General features: G+C 41.8%; 2 protein-coding genes across 3 annotated transcripts in view; one reads left to right on the top strand and one right to left on the bottom strand.

The window, feature by feature from the left end:
- snx18a (sorting nexin 18a) overlaps positions 1-22,252 on the bottom strand; it is a 28,034-nt gene that overhangs the window by 3,358 nt on the left and 2,424 nt on the right. For both annotated transcript variants that reach the window (XM_030059330.1, XM_030059331.1), the window contains 2 exons: positions 21,623-21,801; positions 8,167-10,283 (listed from right to left, as the gene is read on the bottom strand). In XM_030059330.1, the coding sequence (XP_029915190.1) occupies positions 8,167-9,679 (1,513 nt within the window). In that variant the 5' untranslated portion in view covers positions 9,680-10,283; positions 21,623-21,801. The remainder of the gene's footprint in view (positions 1-8,166; positions 10,284-21,622; positions 21,802-22,252) is intronic.
- arl15a (ADP-ribosylation factor-like 15a) overlaps positions 16,531-22,252 on the top strand; it is a 122,935-nt gene continuing 117,213 nt past the window's right edge. The window contains exon 1 of the mRNA XM_030059335.1: positions 16,531-16,876. Within this exon, the coding sequence (XP_029915195.1) occupies positions 16,865-16,876 (12 nt within the window). The 5' untranslated portion in view covers positions 16,531-16,864. The remainder of the gene's footprint in view (positions 16,877-22,252) is intronic.

Below are 22,252 nucleotides of genomic sequence, written 5' to 3'. Positions count from 1 at the left end.
AAAAAAAGATAGTGAACAACTCTGGTGAGACTTGAGAAACTCTGCGCATAGTGCAGCCAGCTGAGATGCAGGGCAAACCCCCTTGAGTTTAAATGTTGGTTTTGTGGTGGCGTGGGGTGTAACTTGTACTCTTTCAGGCAGAGAGCCAAACTTCCTGCATCGCCTTGTCATGGGATTTTGTGTCATTTCGTGAACTTAGTCACCATCGCTATGCTGAAAACTATGATGAATGTTTAGCTGGTGACAAGTAAAGCCACAGTGATGCGTCATTCTCAGTCTGAGGTTGTACCCCTCATGTTTCTCTCTGCGTTGTGAATAAACAACGTGCAGAATCTTTTTGCTGAAATGAAACAGTCGCAGTTCATATTTTTACCTTGTTTTGTTAGGGTGTTCTCTCATATTCAGTTCCCCAAATTAACTGAGGCATCACATCAAGCCAAGTTCAACCAAAAGCTTTTTGAAAGTTTCTTTACCACTGACAACACTTGAAGTGTCAGGCTGTGAACTACAAAGTACAGAGCAATGGAAATATGCTGACATTCCTTAAATAAGATATTTAATCACCCCTCCCCCAAAAATCTGCACAGACTGCCTTCTGGCTTTATCTCTCTCAGCTGCAGTTTAACCCAGATCTTTGAAATTCCTCTTATGCACAACAGATTGAACATGACAGAGAGAAAGACACCGAAAACAGAGGAAGAGAGGGGAAGGTGGGACTGGAACAAACACAGCTGTCCAAAGGCTTAAAGGCCAATCCCAAAGGTGTTTTCCGTACCTTAAAGGTCCTTCACTTCCTGTGTTTTAAAAGCTCACTAATGGACTGTAGTGGAGTAATAGTTACCGTGGAGAGTTTATGGGAAATAGGCATGTTCAGCCATGGAAGATAATGTCAGTACAACTTTAATATAAAGTGCCTTATCATTTTCACAGCTGCTGCAAATTACTGCTGCAGACCTAACACAAAATACAGAGAGGCCGATAAGAAGGAAAGACATTCACAGTCTTGGTCGCATTACACACAGCAGCATAAAGGATTACTCCAGCATTTTGTGCACAATACCATTTTCCTGACATATCCACACTGAAACTGAGAGACTGCGCAGTTCCAATGGGTAGCATTTCATGTAAGCTTAGCATAAAGACTTAAAGTTTATGGGAGTCATTAGCCTTGCTTCGTCAAAGTGAAAAAATAAACCTTATAGCAAATTCAAAGTTGTCTTATTTACACAGTGTATCATGTGTATTTGAAATGCACGTCTGAAATGTACGTGCAAGAGAAAAATTCCAAGGTCACAGCATGGACGGGAGACACAACATCATCTGTAGTGATTTGCAAGGTGTGTAGCACACTGCTGAAAGTCACACCACAAATAAGTACCCCCCCTCCTCTCTCTCGGTCGCTCTTTTTCAGATGAAGGCCACGGAAGAAATCCTCCCTGGGTAGACGGTGGTGGCAGTGAGCCCTCTTGCTCTGGATTGCAGTCAGCCCCTCCAGCTCTTACATAATTCCTGGTTACACAACACCATGCTACTGCTAGCCTGTGACCTCACTCTAACAAGCAGCGGCAATCCCTGCCTCACCACCGCCCGCCTCCCCCAGCCACCTTGCTCATCCATTTGTGCATTAGCGGAGCCAAGAAAGAGCATCTAAATTACCATGAATGCTGAACAATATGTCAGACAGGCAGTCTTTGCAGAGTTTGCACAGATTCAGTGTTGGCTGTCTGCTGACTTTGCAAGAAAACCTGCCGCCCTTTTAAAATTGGTGGTTTCCCTTACTTGCTTCCATTGTGCCAAGACTCAATGTGGCGATAAAACAGTGATGAGATCAGACAAAATGCTGCGTGTCGATTGGTGATGTGCCAAACAGATAATATGAAAGAGGTAAAGCGAACACAGTGCTAGATTAGATAATCACAGTCAATAAGAATGAAGGTCCGTCAGTATTTCATTTTAGCATAATGTGCTATGAACAAGGTTCTCCTACATGACTGGAAAAAATTGTTAACATCAACCCACTTTGTTCACAGCCACAAAAATACATAGTTGCGAATTATGTGACTCACAACACTCCTCTTCACTATCAGGTTCACCAGCGTTGGCTCTTTCCTGTAAACCCGACTTAATGGTCTATTTTTGATAACCTGTTGAAGACATTTGATTTCCTTAACTACTTAACCAAAAATAGTATGAGTTATGAGTGTGTGGTGATTTTCTGCTGTTTTAGCCTCAGTGAATGTTTTCCTTTTGAGAAGCATTGCGTTGGCAGAATTTAGACTGGCCAACTGAGTAGGCCAAGTGTTTTGAACAACCTGTGGCAGCAGAAATGGGTGGGAGAGGTCATCTGATGGGTAAAGATTAAGAAAACTATGCAAAAAAAGAAGAAGAAGAAATGCATTCTTGGATGTTTTCAGTTACAAAGATGCTGTCAAAGCGTTTGCTAGATGACATGCAGTCACAATGTCAAATCCCAGCTTCCACTTTTCCTGAACATTAATGATGAGTAAGAGTTTAGAGTTTTATTTTTAAGCTCCCCAAAACAAAATCAGATTGCGCATTTTGGTCACTGGCCAAACCAGAATGTATGAATCTCACCAGAACCCCCATTTCCTGCCTTCCCTCTTTCTCTAAAGCCTGAAATAGAAGAATATAATTGGGCCTAATGCTGTTTAGGATACAATGTCACGATAAGACAAAAATAAAAGTATGTAAAAGAAGGTGTGGGTGAGTCAACAGCTTGGAAAGTGAAGCTAGATATGTTGTGAATATCATGAGTTGGTATTTTTCCAGCCAGCCTCTGCACTAATGGCTAATGGGATCTCTGCTTAGATGGCGATCAATACAGTGATGTTCAATGTCCCGCTGTGGGAAGGCTCACATTTCACTGGTCAATTCCATGAGGACGAATAAAACCTGTCTGGTGTCTGTGTCACGTTTGGAGGCTAAAAATGGAATTCAGCCTGTGATAAGACTGATAAGCTTTGCCTCTAGCATTGCATTTTTTTCTAGTGGCAGCAATTGTGAAGTGACCGCAAGACAGTCTCCAGCAACAACAAATGATATGGGCAGAGGAGGGCAGAGGTTTCAAACTGCCAAGGTCAGCCATTTCAAATTACTTCCTGGTTAAATTTTCATTTTGGCAAACACTCAACCGATGCTTAGAGACCACACTCCCATTTCAGATGTAGTACTTTGGGAAATTAATTTCTCTGGGACCACTTGTACTGCGGAAGTGTGTGTACTCTGGTTTATGATAACAAGGATGTGGCCTAGCCGCTAGTTCCTCTGTTCAGGTGTCTAACCGGGAAAAGACAGTTATAAACCTCAATGAAGAATAGAAGAATAGCACTTGTGCACATTTCCTCAATTTGATATTTATCAAGCACAGTTAACCTGCATGGTGTGCAGCACGACATCAACGGCAAGCTGTATCAACACTGACCTACAGCACGGATGAATGTAGACTGAGATAGAAAGGGAAATGTTTTATTCAACACGAGAGAGGGCCGATGTCTACGGTAGACAAGAGGGGATGATCAGAAAAATCCTGAAAAATCCAGACAACATGCCTGGCTTTAACTTTAACGTGTACTGCGAGGCAATGGGGCTGGGGTACCTCCACCTTTTTACCCCCCCGCCTCAGACAGTTTCATCTCACAGCCATGTGGTATTGTCTTCACACAATGATAAGCCACAGAGCCCTGAGCTGCCACCTTTTACAGCTTCATTAAAAGCTTTGTATTCTTTTAGGCACCCATCCCCTTAATTACAGGCATCTCACTGAAGTATTAGTGGGTTTCAAATGAAAGAGGCTTCTGCAAGACCTTTAGGGCCTTGTGAAAAACTCAAGTAGATTTAAGAGAGTGAATGTCAAGTACCTGAGCAGAGGATAATTGCGTTTTGTACTCCACAGCTACCTGCAGGCTACATGAACCACAAGCAGGCATTCGGTCTCCATGAGCATTGTGATACCTCATGTGGTCTTTATTAAAGCCACATTAGTTGTTCCACTGTGCCTCCATCATTAGCTTGCACACTGCTACTCCTCAGATGGTTAGACACAAAATAAAAAACACACCACTGCACGTTTATGACAGCTTTGAAGCTTATTTATGTTAAAACTATGACTTTCTGGACAAATATGTCAAAGTGAGTGGCATCACTAAGGATTCCTTGATGAAGCTAAAATGGTTGATATTCTGTTCATAAACTCAAAATGGAGTATGCTGTTTTAATAACGGTCAGCTGAAGTGAAGCAAGCATTTAAATTTAAGATTGAAAAAAGAATGGTCAGTCCCAACTTGAACAACTGACTAAAAATATTTTCTCTATGTATATTATAATTATCTCTATAAAATATTTTGTCTGTGGATCACTGTGTGTGCCCTGTGGCATTAGTTAGCCAGCAAACCCAGCAGTTATAAATAAGAGATTAAAAAAAAAATGCACCATTCAGGGTGTGCATGACTTGGTCATTTATTGCCTAAAGCCATTACCTCACTATTGGCAGCAGGCCCAACAGTATGACTACGTTGCATAAGTATTTTTTTTTTTTTACACATATAAGTTGGTTAATAGAGCAGCTAAACAGTGATAAATATAGCCTCTCGGTCATGCACCTCTGCTAAAAATAGAAATAACTTGGGAATCAAGTATTTACTGTCTTGCCAGCCCAATGTGGTAGTAAAAACAATGAATACTAACAAGCACAGACAAACACACACACAAAGCAGGTTTTACCAGCTTTGTAATTAATATATAGAGAAGCAAATCATAAGTTAAATAGGTTAGAAAAACAAACTGGATTAGGGAAGGGACAAATATTGGTATACTTCAGTAGCCTACTTCCTCTTGTGAGATATTATAGTGCCAAGTATCAGTATTTGAGTTTTTAATTTCATTTGCGTAGATGCACATTTGAGTTCCTATGAGGTGAATTTGTTCACAGCCTTTAGGAATTTTAACTGAGACTGTTCTGTCTTGGTCATGTTTCAGTCGTGCAGATAAAAACACTGAAAAACTTGACTAAGTCCTCCTTGTTGGAAAATTATTTTGCCTTTCCAGGGTATTTTTTTTCTTCTTCAGTTACAGTGTGTGTACTCTGGTTTATGGTAACAAGGATGTGACCAAGCCAGTAGTTCCTCTGTTCAGGTGTCTAACTAAACCTATGATACATTAAACCTATGATACCTTACATAGCTGACTATTTTACAGTGTGTTGCATATCACAGAATCACATGAATCATGATGCCATTGTTATAATGGGTAAAATATTGTGATGACATTGTATCACCAGTTAGTGATTCTCACCCCTATTGTGGATATCAGAGTGATTAAGGATAGAACAGGCTACATGCTGGTCTTTTCTTATCTGCTGTCTGCTCTGGCTTTGCCATCATTTGTGTGTCAGATCTGCCAGGTCTGTGGGGAAGGCATGTTTCACTTCACTCTGTCATCTTTTTTCAATATCAAACAGAACTTTCATATGTTGGAGCTTAATCAGTCGGCATATTTTTGGCACCACAGTTGAGCATTGGCTTATCCCCGCAGTGATGGCAGTATGTTAAATTTTGGTGCCCTGGTAAGGTCTTACATGTGCAGTACAATCAAATCATAGCTTTTTTATCACTGAAATGGTTAGGCTGGTTATCACAGAGCATTGTGTTAATGACTGTGTCAGCCTGTTTGGTCTGTGACAGCCTACGTGGCAAACTGCATTTAGGCTGACTGAGAAGCTTGTTCTCCAATACAACCTCAGCACAGTCCATCCTGTTTTCCCCATATCATTCATTGTGGATTGAATAGGCCTAGTGTTTGAGAGGGACCCAAACCTTAGCCCTGGATTTCCCTAGCCTAAATCATATAGACAGGGTGGCAAATTAATGCAAGCTACCAGCCAAATGCTGGTAAATTCTAGCTGTGGTTCTACAAAGCCACTTTCGCGGGAAACCAAGAATGATTTGGAGGTCCCAATCCAAAATATTTGCTACATTTCCTGGGGGTGTCCTGGTGGCTCAGTGGTCTGGCCCATGTAAATGTGACAACGGGTTCATATCTAGCCCAGGAACTTTGTCGCACATCATCCCCCTCTATATCCCTCCCCAAATGTTTCCTGTCACTCTCTCTACTTTTAACTATGTAATAAGGGCAGAAAGCAAAATGCCTCAAATAAATCACATATAACATGATTTCCATAAAATCAAAAAGCCTACTGTGTGACTTCTCTCTGACAGCAATGGCAGTCCAGTAAGGTTGTGCACTGAGAAATAATGCATGGTATGGGAAGCATTAGTCCACATTATCCTTTAATCTAGCAAATGTATTGTAGGCCTATGTCCTATATGGTGTCCTGTGTTACACAGTGACAGACATGACTATCAATTTCCAGTTCCCAGTTGTCAGTGACTGTAAAGAGCTTTTAAGTTTGACATGGCTTTAAGAAGGCCTGCTAAATTAATACCTAATTATTAGAACAATGATTGACACATTAACAATATAGCCTAAGGTTTGGAATGCAGTCAGACAGGTAAAACAAAAATAAAATATGATCGGGCAGTCTAATGCGGCTCATGCATGTTCCCAATTAAACTAATATTTTCTCTTTCTCTTCCTAAGGAGTCGGCTGTTACATTCTCATGTACTGTAAACAGCAGAGAGAGCCTCCCTCTAAACAGAGAGCTACAATGCTGCGCCCCTTGCCTAACAGTGTTGCCTCTCATGGGAGTGACATTTTGCCTCACAATGAGAACAATCATTGCTCTTCATGTAGGAGGATGGCCTACTTAGTCTAACATTGACTTTCTGTGGAATGAACAGAAGCCATGTGAACAATCGGCTATGACCGACTGAACTGATTTAAGTGTGACTCTTGTTTGATGTCAGCCGTGCGACACACAGACCAGGTAAGCCATTCTCCATTTTCCAGGCATTGCTGTGTAATAGATCACCGGCTTTGGAAAATCAAACAGAACACGTCAGCCGGTCGGGTGCCGCCCATGTGATTCAGCAGTTGAGTGAAACTAGGGCAAGTGCACCTGAAGCAATTTCCCAACGCAAACATCCCCTGATTTGTATTGCAAATTCCCATCAGCTTTAATGACAACAGGGCTGCTGTCATGTCAAACAACTAGGGGTGCATCTAATGATTATTTTTATTGTCTATTAACGTGTTGGTTGTTATTATTAGTAGTATTTTATTGACTGAGTGATCCTTTAGTCTATAAAATGTCAAAAATAACAACACATGCTCATTAGTTTGGGCTCAGAGCCCAAACTGATGTCTTGAAGTGGCTTCCTTAGACTGATTCACAGTGAAAAACAAAACAAAGTAAAAGCATCCAAAGTATTAATTTTATAAAGATAGAAACAGAAATAAAGTCAGCAAATCTTAGCATCCCAAATGATACCTTTACTTGATAAGTGGCTAAAATGATTTCTTAATTACTTAATTTCTAATCGCTTATTTTTCTGTGGTTCAGCTGATTGATTAATTGACCTATTGATTCAGCACCTCTAACAACCACAAGAGACACAAACAAATGCTGCTGCAGCGAGTGGCGTGCTCTCATTTCTCTCCTTGAGCCCTGTTGCTTGTACTTAGTTGTGTAGTAGGAAGTGAGGCACAGCAGACTGGATTTATGATCCCCGAGGTGCCATATTTTTGGTTTTATATGCCTACATATGGAGACTTTTAAACAGACCGGAACCCAATGATTATGAAACTCATTAGTGATTAAGTTTTAGGTGAGATTTATGTTTCTGTGCAGTTCTTGGATTTGTCTTTTGGCTCCTGCTTTAACATGATGATATTTGTACATGGATCAAACAGGTCTTGTTTTGTAGTGACCCTTGCTTGTGTATTTTACATACTGCCTCATCAGTTGTTTCAGTGTTTGTCCAATTTCAAGTCTCTCTATGCTAGTTAATATTTGTTTAAGAACAAGCACCGCTCCTTTCTTAAAGGTACCATGAATAACATCTGCTGGGTTTACTAGCCTGTGACCTAATTGGTCTTGTGTATAAACCAAAAAAAAAAAAAAAAAAAAATTTAGTTTGGCTGTTGACAGGCTGCTGTTGATGCAGAGGATACAAACTGAAAAATCAATCAAGTCAGTGAGGAATTTGGAAAGTGTGTGTGACACTGTGCTATCGTCATGATGACTTTACCTTTCTGGACGTGGATGATGTCTGGATAGTTGGCCAGGTGGCCCTGGTAAAGAGCTAACAAATCCATGATTGGATCGAGATCCTTGCTCGGTTGGTCAGCAAAATACTCTCCAATGGCTTCATACGCCTCCCCAGTGAAGGAGATGGCCTGGTTGAGTCCAGCAGAGTATGCCTGCTGGTCCATTTCAAAGGCTTGGCTCAGGACCTTGAACGACAGTCCCACTTTCTGGTACTCCTTCTTAAAGCCGCTGATCTGCTTGCGGGCAAACTCACTGACGGTGGCATTGAGCTGCAAGGCGCTATCGTCCATCCTCTTGGTGAAGGACTTGAAGCCGTCTATTTTGCTCTCAACCTCCTGGAGGTCGAGTGGAGCCGGTGGGGTGCTGATGGTGAGAAAGAAGTTGGCCCCGACCATCTCGTCCTTCTCGGCCTTCCTCTTTCCCTGTTTCCAGGCCTTCTCGTCTGCGCTGTTGCAGGTGAGGAAGTGCTGGAAAACGTCACACCTGGCCAGGACTGGGTGGCTGGTCATGTGGTTCATCCACCATATGAGGCCCTTCCTCCTCTTGGAGATGAAATCCTCCTCGAAGCGCCCGGTGGCTTGCTTCTCTGGGATGTGGGGCACCGAGATGACAGGAAACTTCTCCACCAGCCGAGCATACAGCCAGTCAAAATGCTTATACCTCCTGTTCACCTGGTTCTGCGTGTGGGTGGGCGTCAGCTTGTAGGAGATGTAGCTTTTCATGCCCTTGAACTTGGTCTGCTTGGTGGGGTCATCAATTGTACAGGAAAAAGGGTATGGGTTCTCCTGCCACTCAGGACCATACTGACCCATCACCACACAAATCTTATCTCCATCTTTCACAAAACCGGATGCCTCCCCAAGCACAAACGCCTCTCCTCCTGACTTCACAAAGGTTGAAAACCTGTTCAGGTTCCTACTAACCGTGGCAGAACTTCTGGCTTGCTGTGCATTACCCCCTCTCGGCACTGAGGATGTTGACACTCTGTATGTGGATGGCCCATTGCCTTCAAAATCATGGTAGCTTCCTGCCACCGTCCCTGGCTCATCTGCAACAGTGGAGTTGTCATCCCAGTCATCATCCCAGTCATCATCGCTCCCCTGGCTGGTCTGGTGGTAGTTATGCTGCTGCTGTTGCGTGGGGGCTGAGAAAGTCGTGAAGGCAGGCGCTGATGGTTTATTGAAGCTCTCAACTTTATTCTGAGTTTTATATAAGGCGTCAAAGCCCCCGCTTGGGATATTGGCGTACCGGGAGTCCTGGTAAGTGTCCCCAGATGTGCTGCTGTTGTTGTTGAACGTGGAGGCGGCGTCGTTCCGTAGGATCTCCACGTAGGAAGCGGGGAACAGTCCTCTCTCCCCTTTGCTGTTCGCCCCCTCAAACCAGCCCTCAATGTCCTGCTCGCTGTACAAAGTCACAATCTCGTTCTCCTTCACCGATATCTCCCCAGGGTTTTCGGAGTTGAAGTCGTACAGTGCCCTCGCCTTGAGCGCCATGATTCCCAGCGGCTGCAGCGGTGCGGCGGTGCGGCAGCGCCGAGCAGAAGAGGGGCTAGCTGGCTGGCCAGAGGGGGAAGTACAGCGGGCAGGCTAGCCAGTCAGCCCACCAAAAACTACTGGAACTCCGTGTACAAACTTACAAAGGCAAGCTGCGTCAAAGGGCTCGCTTTTATCCCGTAACTTCCTCACAGGGCTTGGTCCGCTTGAACAAAAGTGTACAGCAACCCCGCTGTTTTCTTTATCCAGAGGTTCCCGTGTTTGAAAGTGAGGAGTACTTCGGCAACAACACACGGCGGTGCAGCCGTGCAGCAGCTTCCCTCGGACCAGACGCGTCTGTGCAGCGCTGCGCAGCAACCGCACGTAACCAGTCCGAATAATCGAGGGAGGAGCCAGGATGCTGTAATCCATCAGGCAACACCAATCAAGCCTTGTGTGTATTGAGCAGGTACTGCCCAGCCTCCCGTTTGATAAGGGGTTTTGTCCCAAAGAACCCACATCTGAGTGGATTTTTGTTGTGTTTGCATTGTAGGTGGGGTGAGACCAAGGGGGAGGGTGAAACCTCTGATCAGAGTACTCATTATTTAGCCTCTCTTAGTTGTAACTTCATTTAAATAAAAAAAAAAATAATAATAATAATAATAAAAAAAAATAAAACAATTAAACCCACGAGCCCAGGTGGAAAGGCTTGCTTGATATGTTTAATCCAAAAAAAAAAAAAAAAAAAAAAAAAAAAAGTAAATCAGAAAATAAAACTGCCCTCAGCTTTCTTTATTAACATTTTTTGTTTTATTATTATTATTATTTCATTATTTATTCATTATTTTATCTTATTATTTTTTTCGACATTGACACTTGTTTGAAAAAATATTCTGTACTGTTCTCAAATAGGTTCTCAAATAAGTTCAGGTTGTTTTATGATTAATGGCATTGCTCCTCTGTTATATTGCATGTCTGAATGTTTCCTGCTTTTAGCTATGACTATGCTGATTCTATGGGTATGCAGCACCTCTACATTGCAGTGAGTAAAAAACAAAAATGATTACAAAAAAAGCACAGAATTTGCTTGCGTTTTACTGGCTTTACAAATTGCTATGGGATTTGTACTGCTGCCCCATGGAACCCTCTCAAGGACCACTGCAGGCCAGAAACCCAATTTGAGAAACACAGTTTAATAGAGGAAATCTCTGATAATCTTTGATAGTCAAAAACTCACTCATGCTTTTTCCCTGATATAGTGGCATGTTTTCACAATGCCACGCATCCTCCAGAAAACAATCCCTGATTGCTTATTACAATAACATATTATTAAATTCCAGACTGCTTTCTAGTGATTGATGTGTAAAGTCGAGGTCAGCACTGTTAGGCTCTGTCTCGTTTATCAATATAAGAGTACAACTTCTAAGTGGCTGATTCCTGTGCTGGGGGCCTGGAAACCTTCACTGTTCCATTAACCTAAAGAATGTAATCTGTGTATTTAGGTCCAGCAAAGAACTCCCACCATATACTGGCAAACAACTTAACAAATTCATATTTTTTAGTTGAGGGCTGAGCAGCAGACACAGGCAAATTACTGTATCCCAGCAACAACTGTTTACAGGTCTTGATGTTATGCTGTCTGTATTCTTGTCATGGCACCACATAGATGAGATCATGACCCTCAAAGGAAATGTTTGAACTGCAATCAAGATCAATGAAACGAAAGGAATATGAGTCTGTTTATGTATCTAAAATAGGATTGCATATGGATGGATGGAAGAATAAGCTCTTGGCCTTTGCAATAGTTAACCACCGGTTAACCATTTCTTGTCATTAGAAATGCCAGCTTTTAAAAATACATATAATATGTTATTACTTTAGCCTATTTTAGTCCAGTTTGTATTAGTGAACATTCACCGCTGTCTTCTATAGCTGTAAATGAAAGAAGAGCATGAGCCATCCTCTAATCTGTGATGCCAGACACGTGCACAGACAACAAATTGGTGATGACTGAGTCAGTGACTGTGACATTACCCAAGATGCTTCTCAAGGGAAAAAGTTACTCCTATTATGTCCCTCAAAATATGAGAACTCACAGGCAAAGAAGCTCCAAGCATCACAGTCAGATGATATATTGATTTGCCAATATAACATCCTGATAATGGCTTTTCATTTAAAATCAGATATTAGTCAGTCAGACTTAGCCACCTCATATATGAAGCAGGTGACAGCATGATTTTATTCATACCTTTATCTCTTACAGAGCATCTAACCAATCTAATAACTTCACTAGCATGGGTTTTATTAGAGAGATTTAGTGTCTACTAGTTTAAATGCTTCATAGGAATCCAATGCTTCTCCACTCAGGCAAGAATAAAATTACAGGGGAAGTGCTTAATCTTAGTAATCTCTTGATTTTTTTGTAAAGCTTTCCAGAAATCTTAATATAACATTACAGGGTACAGTCTTCAGGTTTGTGGTTTCAGACTTTGGCAGTGTTCATGTATACAACTACTGATTGTGCTCAAGACCACAGATGTAACACAACATCTCAAATCGATAAATATTCCCTTTTTTATGATGATGAATAAACAAACAGGGGTCAGATCCAGACTCCAAGAAAGCCTTTTTCATCAGCTCAAGTACAGATATGCTCACTTTAAATATTTTGAGTTTGGTTGAAATATTACCTCATAAACAAACCATTTCCTTTGAAGGAATTCATGCTGACATGTAGAGCATAACAAGAGGGCTTAAGAACCATACATAGACAGTGCTGGGTAGTTGTGCATGAGCCCTTTATTCTGGTAGATACTGCCCCCTTGTGGCTATTATTGCGACTTTGATGTTTGCTGTTACCATTTCTGTTGTTCGACCCTATAGGGATGAGGGAATAAGTATTAGAATATGAATAAGAATGTGTTAATGCCTTTTGAGAAATTCTTCACAGAAAGTAGGATCAGCGGCAGAACAGCAGCCCTAGAGGGATTCAGTGTTTTGCTTATGGGCACTCCAGCAGGGCAGGTGCTCACCAAATGGCAGCTTTAATGCGGATCTACCAGTTGAGGGGAAGTTTCCCCACCCAGCTGTTCCTTGGTACAGTTAACACTGTGTATGTAATAAGAAGTTGGCTGAGAGAGCAAGTTCAGTTGCCTGATTTCCCCCTACTATCTGAATACATGCAGGTCAGGTGAACTGAAAACTTTAAATTGCCCCCAGTTATTAATTTGTGTGTGTGTTCATCCTGGGATGGACTGGTGATCTGCCCAATGTGTGTCCCTGTCCTCTCCCAAATGCAGGCCCCAGCCTCTCTGATCATTCCTGATCAGGAAAAAGCAGGTTAGGAAAATGAATGGAAGAATGAAATGAGTTGTTGCAAAATATCTAGATTTTTCTTAAATTAATCAAAACCTCATGGAACTTATATGTGTTTCCTGCTGCTGCATATTATTCCTCAGTGAAGTTAGAATATTTTGTGAAATGTGAGTTGTAAACCATGAGCAAGCTAGTTTATGATTCCAGCCACTGAACAGCAACATTAAATTCACCAAGCCACACTAGCAGACTCTTATGAGCCACCAGAGGTCACTCCTTTCTCACTCATGTGGGTCAAACAAGGAAGACAGATAGCGTTGTTATTGTTCTCTTGGAGACTTCTATCTCTGGCTTGACTTTGGACCTGATTATCATTTTCATGAGGGAACATCATCACTTTTATAAATTTACACTAATGCAACGTCATTCACACTACCCATGTACAGTAAATGTATGCTATATCACACACTGAATTTGCTCATGTTAAAATATGCTGCATATCAATACACAGCCAGTATGTTGGGCTATTTTGGTGCCTTTTCAACATTCTCTGTAATTGTAAGACCTGTGCAGAAGGCATCCAACTCACCCACCCATCCACTTATTGTGTTCAGGGAGATTTCATTTATAGAACAACACATGAAATATTGAGGAGGAGAGTGGTCTCCAGGGAACATGGATTACTTCAGTATGCAGCCTGAATCACATTATGAGGCATGTGATTTATACGGCTCCTCTAATCAGGGTGATAGCAAATAATTGTTTCGCCTGGGCTCGAAATATATAATTCCAACCAGATAATTCTTGCTCATTTTTATGTTGTTAATTTGGTCCTGCCTGGTGTAGATAGTCGCACTGCAAACACAGCACAGTTTTCTGAATATATATGGCCTGACTGTTAATGCAGAGGAGCTGTGGCCTCAGGTGTGACTTACAACAGAATTAGCTATGTCATGCCTATATCTCTGATTTAAGTATGTAATTTGCATGACTGTCATTGGATACGCAACCATGAGCCACGGTTGGACACCAGAATGAATGAATGAGGGACAGCATTATTTCATTTTAAGTGTTTAAGGACCTGGGGCAGTATAATATACTGTCTTCTTTGAACTGAACCCATGATCACATCTGAGGTTTCAGCTCATTTCTGGTCTTATCTGATAAACTGAACTCATCTGTTCCTTGGGGATTTCATCTGACATTAGTGCATTCTTTCCTACATCTATCTGTGATAGCAAATGCTGCTAAAAAAGCCCAATTGTCATGTGTTTATATATACTGTAGTCCATTTCCATACATTATCTTGTACATGAACTATATGTGAGGTTCTGTTACATTTTTTCTAGCACCCGGTTTGTTAATCCTGTATTGTGTAACTGCCTAGTAATGTGTCAGCTCCAAATGACCGGGTCAAATTCCTTAGTTTAGTGTACTTGTTGCAGTTGGCAAATAGAGTCTGGCTTATTGCAGAGCCACCTAGTGGCGGAACATGGTTTAGAGTCTCTAAATATCCCAAAATGGAAAAATGTAAACCATTTGCATATCACATGGGGACCTTATTTCACTCCCTCTCTACACATACACTACATGGACAAAAGTATTGGGACACAGCTCTTAATCACTGAATTCAAGTGTTTTATTCAGTCCCATTGCCACAGGCGAATAAAATAAAGCACGTAGCCATGCAGTCTGCTTTTACAACCATTTGTGAAATGGCTCATTCTAAAGAGCTCACTGAATTCCAGCATGGTGCTGTAATAGTAATGTAATAGGATGCCACATTTGCAACAAATCAGTTTGTGAAATTTCTTCCCTCCTAGATATTTCCACGGTCAACTGTAAGTGGTATTATTGCAAAGTGGAGGTGTTTAGAAACCACAGCAACTCAGCCACCAAGTGGCAGACAACATAAAGTTACGAGTCCTGGGGCGCATAATGCTTAAAAGTGGCCAACGCTCTGCTGACTCAGTAACTGCAGAGCTCCAAACCTCCTGTGGCATTAACATCAGCACAAAAACTGTGCGCCAGGAGCATCAAGGCATGGGTTTGCATGGCCAAGCAACCACATGAAATTCTTACATCACCAAGCACAATGCCAAACGTCAGATGGAGTGGTGGAAACGTGTTCTGTGGAGCAACCAATCACGCTTCTCTATCTGGCGGTCTGATGGATGAGTCTGGGTTTGGTGAATGCCAGGAGAACGTTCTCTGCCTGACTGCATTGTGCCAACTGTAAAGTTTGGTGGAGGAGGGATAATGCTATGGGCTTGTTTTTCTGGGGTTGGCCTCGACCACTTAGTTCCAGTGAAGGGAAATCTTAATGCTTCAGCTCACCAAGACATTTTGGACAATTCTCTGCTTCCAACCTTGTGGGAACAGTTTAGGGAAGGCCCTTTTCTGTTCCAGCATGACTGTGGCCCAGTGCACAAAGCAAGGTCCATAAAGGCATGGCTGGCTGAGTTTGGTATGGAAGAACTTGACTGGCCCGCACAGAGCCCTGACCTCAACCCCATCCAACACCTTTGGGATGAACTAGAATGGAGATTGTGAGCCAGGCCCTCTGGTCCAACATCAGTGTCTGACCTCACAAATGCTCTTCTGGATGAATGAGCAAAAATTCCCACAGACACACTCCCAGCCTTCCCAGAAGAGTGGAAGCTGTTCTAGCTGCAAAGGGGGGACCAACTCCATATTAATACCTATGGATTTCATAAAAGCTCCTGTAGGTGTAATGTGTAGGTAGACCATTACTTTTGTCCATATAATGTATCTTGTGTCTTTTGCCCATTTTGATGTTTATTTTTCAGTTTATTTGGATTGAGTTAAATAACGAAGGCAGCAACCTGACTGCATGGACTCAAACTGACTATTTGCCACACTGAAAGAGGTGGTAGTCATTTTGAGAGCGGATGATTCATAGACACAAACAATGTCTGTCTGAATGTCATATATGAGGATGTATGGTAAATCTTTTTAAATGTGAAATTCTCTCATAGGAATAATCCCAAACTCTTTATCTCACTAAAGTAAATGTAATATCTGATTGCAATTATGAATTCAAAACTACCACAAACACATATTTGGACTGTGGTGTGGGGACATGTGGCCTGAACGACTACATATTTCTGCCTGTGAGGAATGCGACAGTCCTTAGGCACTGAGTGCAATGTGAACACAGTTTTTATGTGTTGTTATTGTTGAAGAATAGAAGAATTTTGCAGCCTCGGTGGGGGGACATGATGATAAAACTCGGAGATAAAAGTTGAACCTGCAAACTTGATGCAACCAACCCGAATCCATAAAATGTGGCCTTATACCTTTAGTCAGTTTCCTATATTTTGTTGCTGTTATGCAACTAAGCATGTAGCAAACACTTTCTTATTGGTTTCTGGCTTTTAATTTGTGCTTGGCGTATAATTGATCAGGTACAGTAACTGCCATAAATAGCAGCGTTCCCTTTACAGAATGAAAATAGGGACCATGTGTATGGTCACGTGGCCACGCTACGTGCTAACACGACGTGCGTGACGTAGCGTTGTAGGCTTCACTAGTTTCCTCAACCAGACCCTCATATTGTGTGATAAAACTGGAAGTCAGCCGGTGGACCACAGGGTCTTTATTCTGTAAAAAAGACACGGACGAAGTGGACTTCATTTTTGTAAACAAAAGCCGTCGGCGCTGCATTGAAACCTGGGGCCCGTAGCGAAGAAGACGGCGAAAATTCCTGTTTGTAATGGTCAAAGGCTGATTTTATTTTGCTCTGGCTGTCGAAAGGCGGGGAATACAAAGCGACGTGTGCCCAAATCCATTAAATTTGCACTCGCCGAGGCAAAAATCAGGATTACTGTAAAACCAGTTCGTGCAGCTGTGACTGGTCAGCAATAGTACATGGATTATTTGGTGAGTAACTCATTCGTCTTGCACTGGTATTGCTTGTTTGTAATCAAAGGTTAGCTGTGGGTTTGTTGCCATTTGGCTCCCTCGCCCAGACAGGGTTACTGTCATTCAGGTGTGGAGCTGTCAACAATCACCGCTACATCAAGTAACCATAGCTAAAGGTAGTTTCGCTTTTTGTCAGTTATAAAATCTCGTAATTTAGCCTTTCACTGTTTACCTCTTGTGAATTAGGTCTACCCGCATCCCTGGTCTGTTTACATGTGAAACACGATATAATGCAGGTATGAATGCACCTTTTAAGTACTTTTAGTCAATGTGGCGTTAAAGTTTTACTTTTCAAACTGCTTGAAAACTCACCGAAGAGCCAAACAGCTAGCCTCACTGTTTTTAAAAAGTGTTAGCATAGGCTAACTTTGAGTCACGATGTCACTCGGGTCAGCACTCAGCAGGGACTGTGGGGTCAGATTAAAGTTACCCATTTAGGTTTTAGATGTTAGGTATTTATTTTGTCATTTATGTGGATAGTGGACTTGGTACAGAGTAGGCCATTATACCAACTTGGGCCTGAGAGATTACGGTTTTGGGCCTTTGCCCACATTGTAGGGATGGGATGGGTGCTGCTTTAACAGTGCAACAATGGAGAGGAAGTTGCAGCTATAGGCTTTCCCAGGAAATTTAGTAAGTCACAGGAAGGAGTATACAGACACTGTGTCGTCGTATAACAAGGGAGACAGTGTGACAGTATGAAAGGCTGAGGAACTTGCCCACCCAGCGTTATCGGCGTGTTTATAATGGGTCTCACAAGACGTGGGGATTTACAAAGAACTTTGAACTTCTCCTTTTTATCAGGACGTTTCTTGGGTTAAGATTACACAGCTGTGTCCTCTTCTTAACATGGCACCAAAATCAGATGTATCAGTTTGTGCCATTACAAAAATGTCTACCTTGTCTGTACTGGTGAAAACTTGTAGTCTTGGAGTGACACATCTTGTGTGAAGCAACAAGGGACAGAGGTGGAGCATCCATAGTTAAATAAGTTATTATGTAAACTGAGATGTTAATGGAAACTTTTTTTTAAAGGTAAATGTAAGAGGCAGTGATGTTAAAAGGGGCATCAACACAAGCTGTCATCAATGTTCCCCACATCTCTCTCCTTTCTCTCCTTGACTCACTACAATAACAGGACAGGATCAAACCTTTTCACTCATTTACTAATGTAGTAACTATTGTTGCAGTATGCATTAAACTGCAACTACCAGCCCCTACATTATATTTTGATTCGATTTGAAATGTTGTTGTATCTTAAGCTCAGTAATCTCTGCTAATTTAATGTATATTTAGTGGAAATGAATCTTCTGGCTTTCAGGCTTTTCAAATTTTTTCTCTGTTTGACACTTTTCTGTGTGTCCAGCCTGTGGAAAAAAAGCACAGCTGTAACTGTGTGGACTGTCGGAGCTGAGTGCTTGGCTGTCCTCAGAGGTCAGGCGCTCAATAGGCACTGGGCCTCCTTTCCCGCCGTGCAACACTGGAGACCTGGCACAAAACTCAGGCTCCAACCACGTCTGTCTCTGTCCTAGCAATCAATAAGGCGCTTCTTGTATTTGAAAACTAAACTTAGATAAATGCTCCTTGTTCTGCCTCCTGCTCATTCTTTAACCCAGGCAAGGTTTTCAGGTGTTACTGCCCTAGTAACCTAAGGCCAGTTGGGTTAAACTTGACTGAAAGCACATTGCTGGGCAGATACAGTAGTTTGACTTGTGATGGTATTTCACGACGGGCCTATGGTGGATTCTGTTTCAGCTGGCAGCAGGAGCACGCTGAAGCTCCATACTACTCCTGCATGGTCAGCGTAGTGTTAAAAAAGAACACACAAAACGGCTGCACCGAGAGAGGAATTTGGTGCTAGCTGTTGCCATGATACAGCCGTACCAAATTACAAGTGTACCGTGTGGCGAACTCTCAGACCCTAATCTGTTGCAGTCTCTGACAGATTTGACAAATTGCAGGTGTTGTGTGTGTGACATCCTATATATAGTTTGAATATGAGGAAACCAGACTATGAATATGTTGGTCATGTTTTACAGTAGCACTCACGCTACATTTACAAACATTGACTTGTTGTTTCCCTTGAAATAACATTGGGCGTCATATTCCTATTGTTACATGGATCTTTCAGTTTCATTTGTGCTCAGCTATGGAAGTAGCCAAATGAAGAGACTGGTGGCTATTCTACAGACTTTCTACTTAGTAGAAAAGGCAGTTATTATGTCCTCTACCTGTAAATGATTATTTTTCCAGGCAAATTGACATTCAGGTCTTATCTCTGGCTAAGCGCTAAAGGAAACCAGATTGTGATGCTTCATTTTGGCTAATGCTGAAGCAACCAGTACTGTATGTGTTTTGTGGAATTTAAATTACAATCGGCTGGCCTAGATTCAATGATAACAACCACCCAACACTGACTCCAGACAATGGTAGTGGTGGGTGAGATGGAATAACTAGACAAATCCTTATCTAACACTGGGCGGATCCACACTTCTACACATCTGGCTCATGCTCAGCACACATGAAATGGGGAGGACGATTGGGCAAAATGGGGCAGAGACTATCAGTTTATCCAGTTGCATTATTGATTTTTTTTCATACGTTTAAGTGGTGGACTGATCGCACATTGGGTTGGAATAGTACGTGTAAAAAAAAAAAGAAAAAAAAAGTGACCCATTCAATACACCAGCTTCTGTTGCATGAGTGAATGAGTAACATTTGGTTAAAACATGTGACTTGGGATTTGCAAAAGACAGACTAATGGCTAAGCCACTTGATGGATGTGTGATGTTTTAGATCAGGTTAAAATTTAAGGCAGAGTGATCAGTGACTGTCTGAATTGACAGTAATGTACCTCAAAATATAATCCCGCAAGCTCCGATTTTACAGCAATTGGTCGGTCTAATAGATTAACCTCTGTCATATCGTTTATCCTGATTATAGCATGTGGCATTAAAAGGCATTTCCGGTGTCCACACTAAGACTGAATTGCATTTTCCTTTCAAAATACAGACATACTGTGCATGTTACTTACATTGTTTTGTAATGAAATCTTTAGAGATGTGGCAAACCTTGTGGAAATTTCATTAAGTAGTCTCTCCTTATTTTTGAAAATGGAGCAAGGAGCTGTATTAGACAACAGGTACACCACAGGCATCAGCTGAGAAGGCGGTTTTATGCAGCTGTTATTACTATTAATAGTTTTGTGAGACCAAAATGACTCCAAGTTTCACCTGTTGGGCCAAAAGAATCCTCTCCATTTCTGATCTGTCACTATTTTCAATTTACTAGGCTTCTTGTAAGTCACTATCCAAGCTGCCAGCTGCCTATTTGTTTTGTTCCTGATTTGATTGAAGTCAGATTATTTCCTTTTCATGTTGGTATAACTTTGTTACTGTAACCAGGCCTGGAGGTGGTGTGGCTGATTGCATCCTAAATGTGTCTTGGGTGTTTTTACTCCTGGATTTTGATGTGGTGAAGTCTCTATTTTGAATCTGAATGTTCGACAACAACATGCAGCCCTCCACTGATTATTGTTGTTCTAGAAATCTTATCTTTACCAAATTTCATGTTTCACCAAAAGCTAATTCTTAGTGCCAGCCTTTCTCCCCCTTTCTTGAGTTCACCACAAACTTGATGAGCTTTTATTATCATTTTTTAAAATTATTTTATCAGCAGCTTATTTAGACACTTGATCAGCATCTGGAGGTTCCTTTAGACGTCTGTACTTTTCATACAAATGACAAGTGCTGAGATGTTCATGAAGTTAAAACTATGAAGTGATACTGATTACTTTTACTGACACACTAAGCATGCACTAAACTGCTTGACTCCCATCCACACTCAAATTTTATAAAATTTTGAATGTGGATATTGCTTTTGCATGACTTGCTGGTAACGCTTGATATTAAGTTCCTTGTAAGTGTTAGTTAATAGGTAATAAGGCCCCTGTAAGTCCTTTATAACAGTGGTTCTCAAATGGGGCTATGCGTACTTTTAGGAGTACCCTGGAGTACTGCAGAAGTTTGAGACAGATTAAGGGATTACTGTTATGAAAGTTAAACCTACAACTGGATATTCTTGGCGATACTTGCCTACTTTAGGCCTTGTCCTTTACCGGCCTCTCTTTGACAGTCAAAAACAACTTTAACCAATCATATTTATGGTCAGTGGCCAGAGAGTATTCATTGACTTGAGCATGGAGTGAGTGTTTTTTTTTTACATGTGCTGGAAAAGTAGCAATATAGGGAAAACGTTTCCAAAATGTGCATTACATGTTCTGGTTATTTCTATGTCCCAGTCCTCTTCGAACATAGCCATTCGTGTTTGCAGACTGGATAGTAGCAACCAGATAATGAGTTAGCCATTTAGTGGTTGTTGCTCAGGGACTCAACCATAGTAATACACAAGAAAATCAAAGGGGAGGTGCCAGTTGCAACTAAGGGGTGTGATCAAGGGGGAAATGACTCCATGACTGTCAAATCGCATTCAGCCTTTAATATGCAAGGCACAGGAAGTCCCTGCCTGCTATAACAGTTTAATACTTCCTTTCCCCAAGACCACTCTCTAAACTGTTATGTGAATGTAGGAATCTGTAGTTTCCAAGCATGACAAGTTTCAAATGAACATACAGATGTAGCATTTTGGAATCAAACAGTTCAGCTGGTCATGCAGTTGCCAATCTTAACAGTGCTAGGATCTCACCTTTATGGAAAAGAAATGTGGTCTGCTTCTTGTTTATGGGTGAAAGGCTGCATTTCAGATCAGATCCCCTGTCCAAGGGTACACAGCAGGCCGTAGCAGATTGGCATCTCACCACCATAACGCAGAGGCAAGAGAGCTGATGGGAGGTTCTTGGCAGCATGTGAATACAGCTTGCAAGCCTATGGGATACAAGACTGGTGTTACTTTTCTTTCTGTTTTGTCAGCTATCCGACAGCGTTCCACACCTCGCTGGTGCTTGTCGACTTCTCAGCCAGGCACTTTTCAGGGGCAAACAAAGACAGCCTATGTAGATAGGAGCACTAACATTCTCACTAGATGCCTAAGGGAAGCAGTAAAATGCAGATGGTTTTTCATCTGTTTGCTTTTTGAACATATACTAGGGCTAAGCGTTTACCTTTGTGTTAGTGGGAGATAGCACACTCTGTCAGTCTGAATAGAGAATTGATAGTATTCATTTGTCTGAAGTTTGGTGAGTTTGGTCACAACTTCAAACACCGCCCTTCATTCAAGGTGCATAGCCTCAAGCTGTATGTGAAATGCCTTTGTGCACATTCTCGGCAGCATTCCTGAACACAGCAACCCCCCACTATTTTTAAGCTGTTTGGAGCA

The sequence above is a fragment of the Myripristis murdjan genome, chromosome 9 (genome assembly GCF_902150065.1).
Source record: "Myripristis murdjan chromosome 9, fMyrMur1.1, whole genome shotgun sequence".
Lineage (NCBI taxonomy): Eukaryota > Metazoa > Chordata > Actinopteri > Holocentriformes > Holocentridae > Myripristis > Myripristis murdjan.
Note: the sequence above shows the minus strand (reverse complement) of the source record. Positions and strands in the feature narration are given on the sequence as shown.